General features: G+C 46.2%; 1 protein-coding gene across 3 annotated transcripts in view; it reads right to left on the minus strand.

Moving 5' to 3' along the window:
• Nucleotides 1-22,107, minus strand: part of LOC144688497 (DNA (cytosine-5)-methyltransferase 3B-like) — a 338,320-nt gene that overhangs the window by 251,050 nt on the left and 65,163 nt on the right. For all 3 annotated transcript variants that reach the window (XM_078555140.1, XM_078555141.1, XM_078555142.1), the window contains one exon: nt 10,158-10,258. In XM_078555140.1, the coding sequence (XP_078411266.1) occupies nt 10,158-10,258 (101 nt within the window). The remainder of the gene's footprint in view (nt 1-10,157; nt 10,259-22,107) is intronic.

Consider the following 22,107-nt stretch of genomic DNA (forward strand, 5'->3'; position numbering starts at 1 on the left):
TGAAGAAGACATAATGAGTTTGTAGGCGGATATAGATAAGTTGAGCAAGTGGGCAAAAATCTGGTAGACGGAGTATAATGTGGGAAAATGGGAAGTTTTTCACTCTGGCAGGAAGAATAAAAAAGCAGAGTATTACTTAAATGGAGAACGACTGCAGAATTCCAAGGTACACAGGGATCGAGGTATTCTTGTGCATGAGTCATAAAAGGTTAGTATGCAGGTACAGCATGTAATCAAGAAAGCTAATGGAATGCTATCCTTTAATACAAGAGGAATTCAACATAAAAGTAAGGATGTTATGCTTCAGTTATACAGGGCATTGGTGAGACCGCATCTCAAATACTGTGTGCAATTTTGGTCTCCTTATTTAAAGAAGGATGTAAATTCATTGGAGGCGGTTCAGAGGAGGTTACTAGATTGATACCTGGAATAAGCGAGTTGTCTTATGAGGGTAGGTTGGATAGGCTGGGCTTGTTTCCTCTGAAGTTTAGAAGAGTAAGGGGTGGCTTGATTGAAGCATATAAGATCCTTAATGGTCTTGACAAGGTGGATGTGGAAAGGACGTTTCCTCTTGTGGGTGAATCCAGAACTAGGCAGCACTCTTATAAAATTAGGGGTCACCCTGATAGGATAGAAATGAGGAGAAATTTTTTCTCTCAGAGGGTTGTACGACTTTGGAACTCTCTTCCTCACAAGGTGCTGGAGGCAGGGTCACTGAATATTTTTAAGGCAGAGGTAGAAAGATTCTTGTTAGACAAGGATTCCCTTGGGGGTAGATGGCAATGTAGAACTCTAAACACAAACATATCAGCCATGATCTTATTAAATGGCCTTATTGAATTGCTGCCTGCTAATTTAAGTCATTGCCATGTGCTGCCCAGCTTTAAATGTGCTCTTGAGTGGCTGCACTCCTCAGCAAGAGGCATATGTTCGTGCAAGGCTAGCATTACTTAAAACCAGTTTTGCACTACTTAAAGGGGACATGCATTCTGAGTGGAGCAGATGCTGGAAGTAGGTGGGGAAGAGAGTCTGAACTGGAAGAAGACTGACTAATTGTGCATGTCCAAGGTTCTTGGACACAGGACTGGAGGCCATAGTACATAAGGGAAGAGATGTCCTCTAGCCACAGGGAGCCAGAAGGCTCTCCAAAATCTGAGAAGGCAATGGGAGTAGATTGCTGTTGCATTCAATGAAAGTGTTGTATCTCCAAGGATCTGTATGCAGTACTGCAGGAGATTCAATGACCACGCACAAACGGTCAAGGTTAGTGAATTTCTCCTCAAATGACATTTCCTTACAACTGGACCTCTAACTCAACCTCACGCACTCAGCAGTGTTGCAAGGCTCATACCTACATCTCGCTGCTTGTACATAAGGTCAACTATTCAACCATGAAAATCACATCAGTCAAAACCATTGCACTTCACTCACTGACACATTTCCCTCCCTCTTGCAGAACAAGGTGGTGCATAACCATGGGAGTAGTATAATGGAGTGTTAGACTAAGTCTCTTAAAGGGTTAACTGTAATACTCAGTGATGCCATAGAAGGAAGTGACATTACTCATGTGGTCTGAGAATCTAGGCAAAAGCAGCATGGAATGTTCTCATAGCTGTAAATATGTTAAAATAAAGTTAGAATGTTTGCAGCTAACAATCTTCAGTATTGGAACAACTCCAGCAAAACAACACAATAATAAAGGAGGCAGTGGCACCTAGCCAGCAAGGACAGGCATAGCTGCCATCCTTATTTTCATGGGGCAGGCGGTGCTCTCCATCATGACCGAGGCCATAGTCAATGGCAGGATAGAAGCCATCTAAGGTGACTCATACCTAAACCTCCTTCCCCCATCCATTTTCCACCTCATTGTACAATTTCTGTTGATTTAGAAGCTGCACATAGTGTAAGCATGCATCTCTTGTTTCCCTCCCAGTCCCCACCACAACCCAACCCTTTTGCCTTTTTCCTTCCAAATACTCAGCAACTGCCACTGGCTAGGCCATGGTGGGGAACAAAAGGTGGAAGAACAGGGTGAAAGTGATGACGTAGAAACCATCACTCACTCTCAGGCCTGCAGGCACCAGTTCATACTGCATGTACGTGAAACGGTGGCTTAGAGGCTGGAAACACCAGGAAAGACTGGCCTGCAGCCAGGGCAGAGGACAAGGGTAGCACAGGTGTCAGCTCCCTGGAGAGCAAAGTCATGCATGAATCCTGTTGCAGAGGACTCAGGTGAAGACGTTGATGTAGCAGCCTACAGAAAAAGACTGATGGGTATACTCACTGAAATGCTTGCATGCATTGGGAGACCTGCCAGAAAGAATGGAGGAGTCCAGCATTAACCTGGCACAGGGTTTTGCCCAGAGCTTGGAGCCCATCCTTTCCAGCGTGGAAATGGTAGCCAACTCCATGACTACACTTATGGGCCCAGACATGACGCAGCCTCTGATGGCCAATATCTCAGATTCCATTACAGCACAAGCAAAAGCCACCCAACATCTGGGAGCTGCAGTGAAAGCTCAGGTTTGTGGCCATCACAGCTTCAGATACCAGCGTGCAAAGGGGCTTGCAGGATCTCACAGCAGGCCAGCAATCTGTCCTCCAACACATTAGTGAGCTGCTGCCTCAAGGAGTAGCAGTGGCTCCGTGGAGCAAGAACTTGACGTCCTCACTCAGAATTCATCCTGCCACTCAGCCAGTGCCTTTCCTGCCAGCCAGCCAGCCCTAACTATTGCTGGCCGTGAAGAGATGGTGCTGTCCACAGCGGGGCCGTCTATGGCCAGAGCTGCTCACAGTTGTCCTGCAGTCTTCCCCACTGAAAGTCAGCAGCCTTGAACCAGCTCTCCTGTGGGTACCATTGCATAGGAGCACTCTCTCTTCAGGTATCATGCCCTGAGAGGATATTGGCAACCATGGACCTCCACATTAATCTTGTTCTGGAGGTGTGGATCATCTTTATTGGTGATAAATTCATCCAGTTTGTGAGACTGTTTAAAAAGATTGTTCTGTATCTACATCAGTCTCTTTTACCATCAATCTTTCCCATCAGCATCAGACTTTCTAAATCATGATTTCTTATTACGTGCCTGAGAAATTCCAGCTGTCTCTTCCTGATCTTGGTCAGCAGAGTTCTTTTCATCTCAGGTTATACGAGTACCTCTTTATTGGTAGTGTGACTTGTCCAAGACATCTTCATTATTTGCCTCAAAAACTGTTAATGTAGCCTCAATTCTTCTCTTCATTGCTTCACTGATCGTCCAACAGTCCGTTCCATCTGTCAAAATTGGTGTGATGTAGCATTCCAGGATTCTCAGCTTTGTTTTCATGGCTAATTTTGAGTTGATCATAATCTTTTTCATTTTGGAACTGCATCTGTGGCCATTCCAATCCTTCGTCTTATCTTGATCACACTCCGTCTGATGTTATCATACTTCCTAGGAAACAAATTTACCTGTTTGACCTTTTCATTCTTCACTGTGATCTTATATTTTACGATGATTTTCTTTTCGGACACTACTAGAGATTTTGGGCGGAAGAAATCGGTTTCACAACATCACGAAACCAGTTTGCAATCGTTCGCTCTGCCAGTCAATGGTGGGCCGCGTTTCTTGATGACGGAAACCTCATTGTAATACATCTGCATATCATTAAGGCTAGCCTCCTGGAATCATTCCCCCACATTGGATCGTCCGAGCACGCCGACGTGCTTCACAACACTATATTTAAGGCACATTGAGGGGAACTCATAGGTGAGTGCACAGCACTCATGAGGGTCGCCTGTTGGACTTCAAGGTTGAGGCGAGTTGGGGGGAGGGAGAGCAAAGGCTGCCCTGTGGTTGATGGTAGTGCACAAGCACGTGCAGAGTGTGGGGGAGGGAAGCGGCCACGCATCAGGGAAACCTTGTAAAGTGACCATTCCACCACAGCTGAGACAGTTCAGACGCAGCCACATTAACACGCTTGGAGTCAGGTCTCTAGATTATCTGCCCCCTCAAGCATCGCAAAGGCATCAAAGTGCCACCATGTGTTCCAAAGCTTTTCATCCCTAGAACACAGACTGCAAACTAATGAGCGTTTTAGTGGACTGCACAACAGCTGGATGACTGCATATGTTGTGTAATTTCCTTGCGAAAGCTGGCCATGGAGCAGTCACTGGTGGAGATGCTCACAGCCTCTTGCAACATCATCATTCTGGGTTTTAGGCTAGTCTCCCCCATGGTTCAAGCTAACAGTGCAGCCTTGCAGTGTGGGTTAGGAGAATGCCTGCGCCTGAGCTGAGAGCACAGCACGCAGTCCAATGGGCAAAGTTACAGCCAATCGATCAGATGGAGTGGGACAGAAGAGGGTGAGGTTTCGGGCAGCCACACAGCGCACTAAACTCTGACCACCCCAGTCATGACCAGCACTTTCCGAGATGCGTTAAGGGGCCTTCCGACTTAACCAAGAGAGATTCTTAGAACACCCGAGCTAACACATGCATCTCTCTCGTTCATACTGCAGGAGTACCACCTCAGGAGCACAGAGCCTGGTGAACTAGCTGTATGCCTTGTGGCGTACAGAAAGCAGAGATGACGGAGAAGAGAATGACAGAGCGCCTGGCTGCGCAGAGGCGGGAGCAGCACCCTCTGGAAGATGGGCAGCTGGGGCTCCCACACATGCTGCTGAAGAACCACAGCGAGCCGTCGCTGGTCGGCGCCTAGCTAAACCCAGGGTCTATAGATGCCGCCTTTCATTCCTACAGATGACCAAGAACCAGTGTCGGCGAAGACTGCGCATGTCTAGGGAACTGGTCGGTCACATCTGCCAGCTGCTGCAAGATTTGGTGACCCGTGGACATGGAAAGCATCCACTGCCAGTGGCCGTGAAAGTGACCCCGGCACTGAATTTTTATGCCAGTGGCTCCTTTCAGGGCTCCACAGGTGATTTCTGTGGGATATCACAAGCCTCCACCCACAAATGCATCCATGAGGTCACAGACGCCATCTTCACGAAGGCACACAACTTTGTGCATTTCGCCCAGGTACAGGAAAGCCAGGATGCTAAAGCGATTGGATTTGCCCAGGCCTCAGGTTTCCCACAGGTTCAGGGTGCCATCGACTGCACTCATGTGGTGCTCAGATTTCCATCACAACCAGCGGTCATCTATGGCATCCACAAGGGCTTCCATTCACTGAATGTGCAGCTGGTGTACAACCACCACAAACGTATCCTGCAGGTCTGCGCTTGGTTTCCAGGGAGTATCCAAGACTCCTTCATCCTCAGTCAGTCACAGATCCCTGATGTCTTCCAGGGTCCACAGAGGCTGCAGGGATTGCTCCTCAGGGACAAGGGCTACCTGCAGAGGACGTGGCTGATGACATCTGTGCGGTGGCCTCAGACTGCAGCAGAGCGCAGGTATAACGAGGCTCATGCTGCAACTCACACCTTGGTGGAGCAAACCATTGGGATGCTGAAAATGAGGTTACGGCACCTGGACCGGTCTGGTGGAGCCCTGCATCATCGTTGCCTGCTGCGCCCTTTACAACCTGGTGCTGCAATGGGGAAAGGAGCTGGCTGAGGAGGAGATGCAGGAGCTGTAGGTCTCCTGTGGTGAGGAGGACATCAGTGGGGATGAGGTTGAAGAGGTCCTCGAAGGCGACAATGACGGCAATGAAGCCATTGCACTGGCCAGATGAGGCAGGCATGCTCAGGAGGCCTTCATAGCTGCTAGGTTTGTGGAGGATGACGACAACATGCAGGGAGGAGACACCATAGATCTTCACATAGCCTCTGAGAATGTCTGACTCCTGTCTGGCCGAGGGCAGCTCGCTTGCGCTCTGTGATCAGGGTCATATCATGGAGATGCAGCTGTGAAACTTTAAATGCACCTGATCCTTTGTAAGCCTTCAGCACCTGACCCCTTCAGGAGCACAGCATCAGTGGTCATAGATGCAGAAGAGATGGAAGCCAGCCCCACTTAAAGGTGCTGAGAGCACACAGAGAGAATGATGGTACTCTGTGACGCCAGTCCAGACATTCTGGCAGCAATGACAAACACCATTGAGATGCAGGCATCAGTGATGTGCCCAGGGAGTGAGAGTCTGGACCATCACTTTGGGCTGAAGGCTGCACAAAGCACAGCAAAGAGGCCCTGGACTGAGATTCCTGCCTTTACCTTATCAGAAAGGTTTCACATCTGAGTGACACAAACACTGCCATAGGCATGGAGACAGGCTTGGGAGTTTATTTCCAATAGTGAATATTATGTACAAGCGATTAACACCTGTGCCCAGGCTGTGCAACTACATCTTCTTAACTTTCCTAACCCTGCTGCTGCATCTTGGTGCTCCCCAGGCAGCCACAGTGGAGGTGGAGGCAGCCTGCTGACTGCTCCACCTTGTCTGTGATGACCTTGGCAGGCATGCTCTGGAGGGCAAAAACCTGGAGGGCGCCGGCCTGCTTTCAGGGTCCTGCTGTGTCGTAGTGCCACCCTCCTCGGTGTGCAGAGCTGGAACTGGAAGAGGGGATCTGGATCGGCTGGACACTCCTGGAATACCTGGGTGGATGGCCCCGGGTATGCACCTGCTGATCCTCCTCCCTATGGGTGCTCAAGGGCCCATGGCTAACTCCTTGAGGAGAAGGGGTAGCTGCAGTGAGATCGGGCTGCCCCACACCCCTCTCACGTTAACACTGTTGGAGGCCAACTATGGCATCAGCGATGGAGTTCAGCCCATGCTGCAGTGCAGGAGTGACGTCATGGACCAAGGTCTCCATGGCGGCTGCCATCCTACTAGTGTTGACCTCGGTGCATTGGCATGCCGGCGCTATCACCTCAGGCTGAAGATGGACAGGCTCCTCCATTGTGCTTTGTAATCTGAGGAGTGCAGCAGACATCCTTTCCTGATGTTCCTGAGCTTGCCTTAGCAGCTCCAACAACTGAGGTATGGCTAAGTTCAGAGGCTCATCATCTGACTCAGACTCAGAGGACTGCTGGATGTCAGAAATCTGCTGAGTGCCAAAGACCTGAGAAGTCCCTGCCGCCGTGTGGATCAGACAGTGCGATGTGCTCACCAGATTGTAATCCCAAGGGTACTCTAAAGCTAGGTCCCACAGAGGTGTGTGTCTTTGCATTGTTGGAGGGTGTAGGTGAGCGCTGTGACAGGACTTAAAGGATGGTGCCTCCAGATTCCTCTTCAGAGGTTTCTTTGAGGCTTGTTTGGAGCTCCTGAGTCGTGGACTCGATTGGCTGTTTCCCCGATGTACCTGCAGAAGCAAGGGGAGATAGTAAGATGACCTGGTTGTGGAGGATGCAGCAGACCACCACAAATCAGAAGGCACATTTGCCAAGTACAGGGGAACACCCTCTCTTGGTTCAGGTAGCAGGACTGTTACTTCTGTTGCTGATGATCTGCTCCATGACAGTCCCGGTTGCAGCATGGTTCTCAGTGTGGGAGCACTGTCCAAGAATGGTTTGGTCATAGAGGGAAGTCGTTAACTACAGCAAGTAATGTTTGTTGCCGAGCAGCCACCCTCTGGTTCAATGTGGTGACTAAAATATGGTGGGAATGGCAGAATCGTGCAAGATGAAAACATCATGACTGCTGTCAGGAGAGCACGCATTCACCAACATGATGTGTGTGTTCTGATGCTGAGTGTGTGGCATACCTTTGCAGTTGTGGTACATCCTCCCAGTGAGATATGGTGCTTGCAAGGTCATGTGAGTACAGTCAAAGGCTCCCTGCACCATTAGGAAGCCCATTATCCTGGCAAAGCCACATACCTGCTCCTCCTGCTTCTCCTTGCTTTGACAGAAAACAATGAGGTCCTGTCTCCTGGCATCCAGAGCCTCTGTCACCTCCCGGATGCAGTAATGGATAGTGAACTGCAATATGTCGGCGATCTCACTGAATCCAGCGTGGAAGGATATGCTGGTGTAGAAATTGAAGGCCACATGAACTGTGACAGCCACAGGCAGCGCCATCCTACCCCCTGCTCTGAGACTGCAGGTCCAGTTTGACCAGATGGTATTGCTTTGCGACCACTCTCATTGGTGAAGTACAGGTGCCACAAACACTGCTCTTGGCTGAGGTGCAGGTGGAAGTGCTCTCTGAAGACCTTAGGTGGGTAAGATTCCCTGTGGAGGGCCCTCCTCCTCCCTCCACACTTCTTTTCTCTGCTGCATCTGCTCCAACTCTGTTATGCTACAGCCCAAATGGAACTGTAATTCTAGCCCCCATGACTGGGACAAGTTGTGTAGTCAGCGACATTTTAAAACCACACAACTTCTTCCAAAGGATCCAGCATTACTTTCGTCTGACTTAAAGATATCTGTCAGCCCCTCCAACGACACAGTACTTCCATTAATTTGGCAGTAGCGAGTAAATATCTAAAGCACCTAACATGCAAATTAAATACTGATCCTTTAAATAGTAATTGTGTGTACGCCTGCGAGGTGGGGGCTATGGTTCCTTGTTCAGCTGAGGAGCACAGAAGTATAAAACTGCAGGTCAGGTATTAAATCAACGTTACACATTGATTGACATCACAAACTGACCATTCTGCATACTTATCACACACGTCTGCACTATCATCCTTCACAATGATTACTGCAAGTCACACTGGAAATGGTTGGGAGCAGACCATCCACCTTTTTAAAAAAAATAAACTGGTAGGAAAGCAAATTGTGAAGAGGACGTAAGGAGGCTACAAAGTGATATAGATAGTTTAAGTGAGTGGGCAAAGATTTGACAAATGGAGTATAATGTGGGCAAATGCGAAATTGTTCATTTTTGCAGGAAGAATAAAAAAAAGCTTATTATCTAAATGGTGAGAGATTGCAGAGCTCTGAGATTCAGAGGGATCTGGGTGTCCCAGTGCATGAATCACAAAAGGTTAGTATGCAGGTACAGCAGGTAATTAGGAAAGCTAATAGAATGTTATCATTTATTGTGAGGGGAATTGACTACAAAAGTAGGGAGGTTATGCTTCAGTTGTACAGGGCACTGGTGAGACCACATCTGGAGTATTGTGTACCGTACTGGTCTCCTTATTTAAAGATAGATGTAAATGCATTAGAAGCAGTTCAGAGACGATTTGATAGACCAGTACCAGAAATGGGTGGGTTGTCTTATGAGGAAAGGTTGGACAGGTTAGGCTTGTATCCACTGGAATTTAGAAGAGTAAGAGGTGACTTAATTGAAACCTTTAACATCCTGAGGGGTCTTGGCAGAGGATGTGGAGAGGATGTTTCCTCTTGTGGGCGAATCTAGAACTAGGGGTCACTGTTTAAAAATAAGGGGTCGCTCATTTAAGACAGAGATGAGGAGAAATTTTTTTCTCTCAGAGGGTCGTGAGTCTTTGGAACTCTCTTCCCTAAAAGTCGATGAAAGCAGAGGCTTTGAATATCTTTAAGGCAGAGCTAGATAGATTATTGGCTAACAAGGGAGGAACAGGTTATAGGAGGTAGGCAGGGATGTGGGGTTGAGGTTACATTCAGGTCAGCCATGATCTTATTGAATGGCGGAGCAGGCTTGAGGGGCCGAGTGGCCTACTCCTGCTCCTAATTCGTATGTTTGTAACTGGTTCCTGTATCACCGAAACTAATGGCACTCCAGAGCCCAATTTTGTGGCTTTTCTTTTTTGGTTGGGCTCTTTCAACTCTCTACCTCCTCATGGCTTAAAGCTTAGCTTTACTTCCAAGCAGCCTCGTCAACTCTCATGCTTTAACCTTTCTTTGCCACATTGATCTAAGCCCTTTTCCACAGCTCTAGTTTACTCCTTGCAACAATGCAATCCCACGTTTGTTAAGATGTAGGCTATCCTACTAGTACAGATGCAAAATGATCACAGCGATTCAGTTCATCATATCTTCCAGAATAATGATGATAGCTTTAATTCTGCAATCTTAGTTCACAACTCAAACTATTCTGAACATTTTTTTTGTAAAGTGGATTCTATGGGCACTGCTGTGCACTCCACATTTTCTTTCCATGATTGCAAGTAGGAAATTCTTTTCTAAATATATATTCTAAATGATACACCTTTTAAGATTAAATTGATAAATTAGGCTATAAATAAAGTCCAGTGTTTTTTTGCTGTATTTATTCTGACTTTGTAGACCACCTACAGCTATTACTGGAAATGTTTGGGATAGAAGTAAAACTCAAAAGGAACCTCACCTCTTCACAGCCACCTTGACACCTCAGTTTTCCCTTCGGCCTTCCATCTGCATGTTTTCTTCTTTGTTTGATTTCATTAGATATAATCTCCCTGTCAGAATCTGTGAAAGATAAAACAGCCCTCTTAAAGGATTAAAACCTGAAGCGAGTTAAAACTTGAGTAACAAAGCATGATCTTTCTGAAACTCCTTGAATTGCTGTCAGGCTAGAAACTGGACTGTGGAAGCTGGAAGTCATTTTTTTGCTGTTACCTCTATATGTTTGTCCAGGGGAGGCAGTGACATAGTGGCATTGTTGCTGGACTAGTAATCCAGAGACCCAGGGTAATGTTATGGGGACCTGGGTTAGAATCCCACCATGGCAGATGGTGAAATTTGAACCCAATAAAACTCTGGAACTAAAAGTCTAATGATGACCACGAAACCATTGTCGATTGTCGTAAAAACCCATCTGGTTCACCCGTGTCCTTTAGGGAAGGAAATCTGTTATCCTTACCTGGTCTGGCCTACATGACCCACAGCAATGTGGCTGACTCTTAAACGCCTTCTGAAATGGCCTAGCAAGCCACTTAAGTTGTGTCAAATTGCTAAAAAGCCTCAAAGGTTCGGTAGAACCACTAGGACTCGACCAGTTCAGTCAGTAAAGGACATATCTGCTAGACTGGGTCTGTGGCAGGTGGTTAGGGAACCAACAAGAGGGAAAAAAACACTTGACCTCATCCTCACCAACCTGCCTGCCACAGATGCAGCTGTTCATAGCAGTATCAGTAGGAGTGACCACTGCACAGTCATTGTAGAGACAAAGTCCCGTCTTCACATTGAGGATACCCTCTGTCGTGTTGTGTGGCACTACCACCGTGCTAAATGGGGCAGATTTCGAACAGATCTAGCAACTCAAGCCTGGGCAACCGTGAAGCGCTGTGGGCCATCAGCAGCAGCAGAATTGTACTCGAACACAATTTGTAACCTCATGGCCTGGCTTATCCCCCACTCTATCATTACCATCAAGCTAGGGGATCAACCCTAGTTCAATGAAGAGTTCAGGGGGCATGCCAGGGGCAGCACCAGGCATATCTAAAAATGAGGTGTCAACCTGGTGAAGCTACAACACAGGACTACTTGCATGTCAAACAGCATAAGCTGCAAGTGATTGACAGATCTAAGCGATTCCATAACCAACAGATTTGATCTAAGCTCTGCAGTCCTGCCACATCCAGCCGTGAATGCTGGCGGGCAATTAAATAACTCATTGGAGGAGGAGGCTCCACAAATATCCCCATCCTCAATGATGGGGGAGCCCAACACAGCAGTGCAAAAGATAAGGCTGAAGCATTTGCTACAATCTTCAGCCAGAAATGCCGAGTGGATGACCCATCTTGGCCTCCTACGGAGGTCTCCAGCACCGCAGATGCCAGTCTTCAGCCAATTTGATTCACTCCACATGATATCAAGAAATGGCTGAAGACACTGGATGCTGCAAAGTCTATGGGCCCTGACAATATTCCGACAATAGTACTGAAGACTTGTGCTCCAGATCTTGTCGTGCCCCTAAACAAGCTGTTCCAGTACAGCTACAACACTGGCACCCACCAAGCAATGTGGAAAATTGCCCAGGTATGTCCCGTACACAAAAAGCAGGACAAATCCAACCTAGCCAATTACCGCCCCATCAGTCTATTCTTGATCATCAGTAAAGTTATGGAAGGGGTCATCAACAGTGATACCAAGTGGCACTTGCTTAGCAATAACCTGCTCACTGACACTCAGCTTGGGTTCCATCAGGGCTACTCAGCTCCTGACCTCATTACAGCCTTTGTTCAAACATGGACAAAAGAGCTGAACTCCCGAGGTGAGGTGAGAGCGACTGCTGTTGACATCAAGGCCGCTTTTGACCGAGTGTGGCATCAAGGAGTCCGAGCAAAACTGGAGTCAATGGGAATCGGGGAGAAAAACTCCACTGGTTGCAGTCATATCTAGCACACAGGAAGGTGGTTGTGGTTGTTGGAGGTCAGTCATCACAGTCCCAGGACATTACTACGAGATCCAGGAGTTCCTCAGAGTAGTGTCCTCAGCTTAACCATCTTCAGCTGCTACATCAATGACTTTCCTTCCATCATGAGGTCAGAAGTGGGGATGTTGGCGAATGATTGCACAGCAACACTCACAACTCCTCAGATACTTAAGCAGTCCATGTCCAAATGCAGCATAACCTGGACAACATCCAGGCTAACAAGTGGCAAGTAATATTCGCACCGCTCATGTGCCAGGTAATGACCACCTCCAACAAGAGTGAATCTAACCGTCACCTGTTGACATTCAATGGCATTACCATCACTGAATCCCCCACTATCAACATCCTGGGGGTTACCATTGACCAGAAACTGAACTGGACCAGCCATATAAACACTGTGGCTACAACAGCAGGTCAGAGGCTAGGAATCCTGCGGCAAGTAACATCTCCTGACTCCCCAAAGCCTGTCCACAATCTACAAGGCACAAGTCAGAAGTGTGATGTAACACTCTCCCTTTGCCTGGTTGAGTGCAGCTCCAACAACACTCAAGAAGCTTGACACCATCCAGGACAAAGCAGCCCGCTTGAGTGGCACCACATCCACAAACATTCACTCCCTCCACCACCGATGCTCAGTGGTAGCAGTGTGTACCATCTACGAGGCGCACTGCAGAGACACACCAAGGCTCCTTAGACAGCACCTCCCAAACCCACGACCGGTACCACCTAGAAGGACAAGGGCAGCAGATACATGGGAACACCACCGCTTGGAGGTTCCCCTCCAAGTCACTCACCTTCCTGACTTGGAAATATATTGCCGTTCCTTCACTTTCGCTGGGTCAAAATACTGGAACATCCTCGCTAACAGCACTGTAGGTGTGTAACTACACCACATGGACTGCAGCAGTTCAAGAAGGCAGCTCACCACCTCCTTCTCAAGGGCAATTGGGGATGGGCAATAAATGCTGGCCTAGCCAGCGAAGCCCACATCCATTAAAAAAAATTGGTGAGACTTCCCTGCAGTATAATTGAGGTAGTTTAGTCAAGAATTACCACATACTTTCTATTGTGGAACTGCAAAATAAATGCAGTGTTGAGAAGGATCCCCTAGACAGGCTCCATAATTTATATATTGATCCTTCCAGCTCAAAAACAGCTGGGGTACAGGAAATTCACCCACTGATATGAAATAATATGAGATACATCAGTTGAGAGGTTCACAAATTAATAACTGAAAAGGGATTCATTAGCAGCAAAACGTGCTTCTGCCTCTTTTAGTAAGTGTATCTTTTTTCTTTAAGTCTGGATTGAAATAAACTGAAACAATCCTTGCTCCCTGAGCACTGTTTTTGACTAGCAAACTATCATTTTGTTGATTTTCAATGCTAAGATAACAGGCGTTAAAAAATAAATGAGTACATTAATTAATCAACAGACACAATGAGATTTGTGAGTGTTGCTTTTTTAATGCTGTTATATTTACAGCGTGGTGCTCTGCTGCAGGTTCTACCTGCTAATGGACATAATGAATGATCTACTAGACCCTTTAGTGAAAAGAGGGCTTCAAGCTAATTAAAGCATTCAGAAATAATTCTTTGTCTCGTGTTCCACCATAGATCCATTAATTACCACATTACTCGTGAATGATGAATTTCATGAATACCGATATATTCCATTACAATGCACAGTATGTGGGATAAGTAAAAAAACAGTACTGGAGCCCTTCATCATTCTAAAGTGGTATATTTATAAATTCTGCTTTGTTCCAGCTGCTGAGTTGTATCTTGAACTCGACCATGTTAACATGTCAAATAGCACCACAGTATTTTCTAAATTATAACTAAATAATGCAAGAATAACAGCAGAATATTTTGTTGATCTAGCTTAAGTTTATCTCTCTAAAATGTATACCACAGACATTCTAATGGCATTGAAGCTGCAACCACATTTATGTACTGTTTGTGAGTGGTAGGTACTAATTTCATCCAAAGCATGATATTCATTTCTTGTAATGAATATACGATTTAATGTGACACAGAATCATAGGAATTACATCATTGAGGGAGAACACTCAGCTCATTATGTCCAAGTTGGTGTTTCAACTGGAATGGTCGACAGTAACTCTTAATTCCTTTCCCTTTTCGTATACACTATTACATTTTTTAAAGCCTTACCAAACTGTCTATAAAAATGATGTTATGGGCTAGGCTTTCACCAAGAGCTTCGGGACCCTGCATCAGGACGAAATGGGGGCCACGCAATTGCTGGCACTGGTATCAGCTCAGTTATTTTCCCATAGGCGGCTTCCTAATTGGCTGCCTCCTGGCTCAGCATCCAATTAAGGACAGCAGGCGGGATTTAGATGCTGTCGGCCCAACCGTAAGGCTGGCAGCTCTAAAGCCTCAGATCGCTGGGCTGGCAGGCAAGCCCCACCGGGTGGCCCAATGGATGGGGGTGCCTTCCCTCCCCGCAGCCCTCTCTTTGAGCCCTGGATCTTCCAGCTCTGATGGACCCCAGGTCTTCCATGAAGCTGGCAGCCTCCCCACATGGCAGCAAGTCACTCCATTGCTGACAAAATGCCAGTGCCTGGGGAAACTGCCCTTAATAGGGCCTTTAATTATTTAAATAGACCACCCGTCTCCATTCGGTGGGCAGCCAAAAGGTAACTGGTTCGGCCACAAGGAAACTGCTCCAGTGGAGGGGCTGCATTGGAGAACCATCACAGGACACTTCCATTATTTTGCTGACCGCGCCTATTCTCAGCCCACTACCCCGGGGCTGGCAAAATCCTGACCGTAGTGGCTGCCACGGCAGTTGTTTCTAGTAAAGCCCTCCAGGTCCTAATAACCCTACGTGTGAAAAATTAAATTCTCCTAACTCTCCTTTTCATTATTCTAATAGAAATCCTGAGTGGAAGCTCCATTATTACCAATTCACCAACAATCTTTCACTATGAGCCTATTCAAAACCTCCCACAATTTAAAAAATATCAGATTCCCCATCTCCTTAACCTACTCCAGTGAAAAGATCTCAATTAATCAAGTCATTCTTCATAATTAGAACCTTTCATTCTTGGTATCATTCTAGTAAATGTTCACTGTATACTTTCCAAAGCTTTAATATCCATCTTACAAAAGGTTGCCAATTGCACACAATACTCCAGTTGTGACCTAATCAATATCTTGCATAAATTCAAAATAATTTATTTGTTTTTATGTTAAAAATACTTATGTGTAAAAATTAAATCCCCAGTTATTTTTTTAAGGCCTTTTCTGCCTGCATTCCCACCTTTTAAAAATCAACGTATTTGCATCCTAGAATCACTCGGGTTGAATTTCACGATTTGAGGTAAATACTTTTCATTGTTCTTTTCCTGTCCTGAAATTTTTCACCTTTAATCTATCACCTATTTTTTCTCATTGAACAACGTGTAATACAGCACCTGGTCTCATGAAAATCATAGTGGTAAAAATGTAAAATCACCTGTGTGCTTTATCTAAAAGATAATTTTGATCTTAAGGCTCTTTGTGAAGAATGGACCTTGAAATCAATATTTCACCTATATTATCGAAACAGCTGGACTTTTGCCGTTATCTGATTTCTGTCAGGGGATAGGACACATTTATACCAGGATCTTATAATAAGAAATGTCCCAGCAGCAGATTGAAAACTGTAGATGCTTACAACACAAAACTACCTAGTTAGTCATATGCCTGTGCTAGGTTTTTGGCTGAGCAATCCAAAACAAATTCCACTGCCCCAATTTCCCCCTGACCTGCAAAGCTTTGCATCTTCCTGACTGTAGGAAAAGGATATTTCCGGGAATCATTTGTTTCCTGGTACTGGTGTATCTTCTCCCATGACTTCAACTCATTGTGTCCTTTTATATCTTTGTATTGCTGAGATCATTGTTGAAAAATGGAGTTGCTTCTGGAGTTGAAGACTGAGGGATGACCTGACCGAGGTGTACAAGATTATATGGGGCATGGACAGGGTGGATAGGGAGCAGCTGTTACCCTTAGTTGAAGAGTCAGTCACTAGGGGACATAAGTTCAAGGTGAGGGGCAGGAGGTTTAGGAAAGATGTGAGGAAAAACTTTTTTACCCAGAGGGTGGTGATGGTCTGGAATGCGCTGCCTGGGAGGGTGGTGGAGGCGGGTTGCCTCACATCCTTTAAAAAGTATCTCGATGAGCGTTTGGCACTTCATAACATTCAAGGCTATGGACCAAGTGCTGGTAAATGGGATTAGGTAGGTAGGTCAGGTGTTTCTCACATGTCGATGCAGACTCGATGGGCCGAAGGGCCTCTTCTGCACTGTGTGATTCTGTGATAGAATTAAAAAGTAGGGAAATTACGTTAAACCAGTATCAAACTTTGGTTAGATCACACTTAGAATACTTGGTATAATTTTGGTTGCCATATTCTAAAAAGGATATAGAGAGACTGAAGAAGGTGCAAAAAAGATTTATAAGGATGGTACAAAAATGGATCAGGAAACGATGAGCAGGTTGGGTTTATTTTCCTTTGGGAAAAAAAGGCAGCTGAGGGGTGACCTAATAGAGCTCTTTAAAATCATGAAACTTTTTGACAGAGTGGATACAGAGAGAATTTTCCACCTGTGGAGATGTGCATAATGAGAGGCTATCATTATAAGATTGTCACCAAGAAATCCAATAGGGAATTCAGAAGAATCTTCTTTATCCAAAGGGGAAAGTTGAAACAAATAGTATCGGTGCATTGAAGGGAAAGCAAGAAAAACATGAGGGTGATGGGTATAAATGGTTACAATGATAAATTTAGAGGGGAGCATAAATGCTGGCATGGAGTGATCGGGCGCGATGTCCTGTTCTGTGCCATGTATCCTATTTAATTCTATGTAATGTAGCTTTGGGGAGAAAGTTAGCTGATCTTTGCCAATCAGAAGTATCTGTTAAACCAAATGTGTTACATTCCAAAACTAGGGTCAAAAATATAAGATAGTTAATAATAAATCCAAAATATGGGAAATATAAGAACACAAGAAATAGGAGCAGGAGCAGGCCCTTCGGCCCTTCAAGCCTGCTCTGCAATTCAATAAGATCATGGCTGATCTGCCCCAGGCCTCAACTCCTCTTTCGTGCCAGTTCCTCATAGTCCTCAACTCCACGATATTTCAAAAATCTATCTATCTCCTCTTTAATTACTTTCAGTGATCTAGCCTCCACAACTCTCTGGGGTAGAGAATTCCAGACATTCACTACTCTCAGAGAAGAAGTTCCTTCACATCTCAGTTTTAAATGAGTGCCCCCTTATTCTGTAGCTATGGGTAGAATTTTCTGCATGTCGCGTGGGCCGGTCTGGAGCAGGCCCGTGATCGGCTGTGCGCCGCCATTTTATGTGGGCGGGCCAATTAAGGCCCGCCCAGCATGACGCACGGCCGGTAACACTCAGCACTACCTGTGCGGGCGGGTGGAGGAGGAAGAGTTGGAACCTACGTTCTTTCGCACATAAGAGCGCAGAAATCTCCCTGAGGCATGGAGCTGCCTCGGGGAGTTAAGTACATATTGGAATTTTTTAGTAAAGAAAGATAAAACTTATTTGCATATGTCCCCTCATGTGACAGTGTCACATGAGCTGGGACATGTTTGTCAATTTAGCAGAATTTATTTATTGATTTTATTAAACCTTCAGGAAACCTCATCCTGCCCGTGGCTGAGGTTTCCAGAAAAACGCGAAGGCTGCTTGGGCTCTTCGCCTGCCCGCCAACCTTAAGGTTGGACGGGCAGCGCTGTTGATTATCCAAATTACTTCCCTAATGGCCTTAATAGGCCTTTGACAGTTCGGTGGGCGCGCAGCCACCTCCGGCGTGCACCCACCGAACGAAATATCTAAATGACGCTCGATGACGTCAGGACGCATGCCTGACATCATCGTGCATCATTTTACACATCAGCATGTTGGGCCCGCCCCCGTACGCCAATGTCAAAATTCTGGCCTATGTCCCCTAGTTCGAGATTTCCCCCACTAGTTTAAACATCTTCTCAACATCTACTCTGCAAAGCCCCCTCACAGTCTTGTACATTTCAATAAGATTCATTCTTCTAAGCTCTAATGAATAAAGGCCTAACCTGTTTAGCCGTTCTTGATAAATCCACCCCTTCATCCCAGGAATCAACCTAGTGAATCTCTTTTGAACTGCCTCCGATGCCAGTATATTCTTTCTTAAATACGGGGGCCAAAACTGTACATAGCACTCTAGGTGCGGCCTCACCAACACCCTATACAGTTGCAACAAGACTTCCCTATTTTTAAACTCTAACACCCTAGAAATACAAGCCAAAGTTCAATTTGCCTTCTTAATTACTTGCTGCACCTGCATGCTAACTTTTTGTGTTTCATACACAAGAACAATCAGATCCCTCTGTGCTGCACTTTTTTGGAGACTCTCTCCACTTAAATATAAGTCTGCCTTTAAATTTTTCCTCCCAAAGTGCATGATCTCACACTTTCCGACATTAAACTCCATCTGCCAAGTTTTTGCACACTCACTCAACCTATCTATATCCCCTTGCAGATTTATGTACTCATCACAACATGCTAACCCACCTATTTTTGTCTCGTCAGCAAATTTGGATTACACTCTTCCACCTCTTCCAAGTCATTAATATAGATAGTAAATAATTGAGGCCCTAGGACTTATCCTGGTGGCACTCCACTAGTTACGTCTTCCCAACCTGAAAAAGACTCATTAATCCCAACTCTCTGTCTTCTGTGTGTTAACCAATCCTCAATCCATGCTAATACAGTACCTCCAATACTGTGAGCTCCTATCATGTGCAATAACCTTTTATGTGGCACCTTATCGAATGCCTTCTGGAAATCAAAATATACTACATCTACCGGTTTCCCTTTTATCAACTCTGCTTGTTATATCCTCAAAGAACTCTAGCAAATTTGTCAAACATGATTTCCCTTTATATGGATGCATTTCTTTACTGTGATTAGAATGTGGAACTCACTACCATAGGAAGTGATAAGGCAAAAATAGCTTAGATACTTTCAAAAGTACAGAGTAAAAGGAATAGAAAGATGTACTGAAAATCTGAGATGAGGTAGATAGTATTGGAGGAGACACATGTGTGTATAAATACCTGCACAGACTACTTGGGTCAAATGGCCTGTTCACTACCTTAGGAAGTGATAAGGCAAAAATAGCTTAGATACTTGCAAAAGTACAGAGTAAAAGGAATAGAAAGATATACTGAAAATCTGAGATGAGGTAGATAGTATTGGAGGAGACACATGTGTGTATAAATACCTGCACAGACTACTTGGGTCAAATGGCCTGTTCCTGTTTTGTCTATGTAATTCTGTAATATTTTCCCTGTATACAATCTATTTTTTTCTGTATGTTTGCTTTTCATGCATGTTTGGCAATACAATGTTGTATGTTGTCATTGGTGTGGACTTCAGAATATTTTTCATTTTGTTGCCTATACAGGATTTTGATCCTGTAGGAATGTGTGTTCGCAGAAAGTCTCTTTAGGTCTATTTCAGTTTAATTCCCATGAATTACAATGATGAGGGAGATAAAATTACTCAATTAAGTCCTCACCTTAGAAACAGTTCCAATCTTATGCAACACCTCTGTAATGGGTTTGTTGAAGAGCTTTACTGGTCAGATTTATCCTTTGTTTAATTTTTCTGTGATAGTTAAATTCCTTAGGATTTATAACTTTAATCAGGCTGCACCCAAGGCCTTTCAATACCCAAAGCTGGATCATATTATGTCCTAAATTCCAAGAAACTCACAAGCTCACAAAGTTGAAAGGTTAACACTATTTCTCTCTCCACAGATGCTACCAGGCCTGCTAAGAATTTCAAACATTTTCCATTATTGTTTCAGATTCCTAAAATCCACACTATTTTGTCGTTGTGCATAAATTACACCTTTGAGAAAAGATCCAAAACCGAAACGTTAACATATCAGGTCCCTCCACAAATGCTGCTTAACCTCATGATTGTGTTCAACATAAAAGTTCTGGACAATGGGCGGAATCGTCCCAGGTTTGCACTAAGTGCGGTAGCGGGCAGGAAAAGCGACGTCCTACCTGCCGGCCACAATGGCAGCTTCTCACACCATATCGTCCCAAACCCGCCGCGTTAATTATGCATTCCCGGGAAACACGCTGTTTGGATGGCTGGCGGGCGCCATATTTATAGTGCAACCACGCACTCACCTCTCAGTGTTCCCAGCCCATGACTGCTGCATGGAAGACAGGGTGGCCTTGAAAGGCAAAAAGACTGCACACCAACCCCCCCACCCACATGTACTCATTATCTCCACTTTGGTTTACAGTGAGCTCTGCCAAGTGACCAACACCTTCAGCCAGCCAGTCCCTCAGCTCCATCCAAGTCCTCACCTCTAGCCAAGAGGACACATCCCCCATTGAAGAGCTGGAAATACGCAGCCTGGAAGACCCGTCACAGGGCTTACCCACCCCCTCCACCAGCGCAGAGACACATGCCTCAGTGGGACCTAGATCTAGAGCGGGCTTGGGTTCACAATCTGGTGGTCACCGCATGGACACATGTCCACAGCAGGAGGAGGCAGGTTCAACCAAGCTCCCCAGCACTCGGAGGACTGCTGGAGAAGAGGCATCTGAGAGATCCAAGTGAGATCACGAGCCTCTGGATTTGGCCTTCCAACTCATCCTGGAGAGTCAGCAGAAAGCTTGGGAACATCATGCAGAGCTATTGGAGGCCCTCAGCAGAGTGGCACATGAGTTGAAGGAGTGCATCCGCCTGTTCTCTGATGAAATGGTGCCCACATGTGCGCATATGGAGGTTTCCAGAGGGAGGATGGCGGTCACCATGGAGACCCTGGTCCAGCAAAACGTGAAGATGTCAACAGACCTGCAATCCATCACAGGCGCCATGGGCGAGTTCCTGCAGTGGCAACATGAGAGGGAAACAGGGCACCTTGATGTCCCTCCAGGTGCTCCTTCTCCTCAACTAGTCAGGCCGGGCCCCCCGGGCACCAGGAAGGTGGTGGAGGGGCAGCTGGACAGCCCGGGGTCATCCACTCAGTAATCTCAGAGATTGTCCTCTCCCTCCAAGTATCCTTTCCCTGTGAGTCCCTTGACCTTGTCCTCTGTCACCGCAAAGGGAGCAGCTGGCAAATGAGTGATTCTGAAGGGAGAAGTGGGTGTGTGGCAGGGTTTTCAGAGCCTCATGCGAGCACTCTCACGTGCAGGCTTCCCATATTACACTCATCTCACTGTCCTCAGCTTTTTCAATGCGGCTTGCTGGGATCTGCTTTCAGTTGTCCATCTGAGCTGATCTGCATCTACGCCCACCCAATGATCACACTCCCATGCAGCACCAAGAGTCGCCCAGCACGACTCTTGTTTCACTTTCAATTTAAACAACATGGTCATGATTCGTTTTATCGTGCTCTTCCCTGTTTTATCCCCTCCCCCAGTCACCCATTTCCTTTCTCCCATCACTGTTGACCCCCCATGGTATCACCTTCCAACCCCCTCTGTAACCTACCAGCCACAACCCTTCTCTTTCAGGAATGTCCTGGTGCATCCTGGTGAACATGCACATTCCCTTCCTTCCCAAAAATCCCACCCTCATCCACATTCACTTCCCAACCTCCTCCTTCCCACCCCCAGGGTCCGTGTCTGCCTCCCAGTGCCCCCCAGCCACACTCACCATCCCTTTAACGCTACCGTCGATCCCTCACCCTCCCACCCTAACGCCACACTCTGCCCTCAGTTCCACGCCCACCCTCAGTTCGCTCCCCAGGAGGCAGTCATGGACTCATCAGAGCCCTCCCTTGCATGTTCACCAGGACATCCCTCCCTCTGAACCCCTCCTCCCCTTCCTCCAGCCTTACTCCTTCCTCCACCCTTATTCCTTCCCCCTTCCTGACTCCTTCAGACACCTTTACTTC

Source organism: Cetorhinus maximus, chromosome 13 (assembly GCF_964194155.1).
Source record: "Cetorhinus maximus chromosome 13, sCetMax3.hap1.1, whole genome shotgun sequence".
Taxonomy (NCBI): Eukaryota; Metazoa; Chordata; class Chondrichthyes; order Lamniformes; family Cetorhinidae; genus Cetorhinus; species Cetorhinus maximus.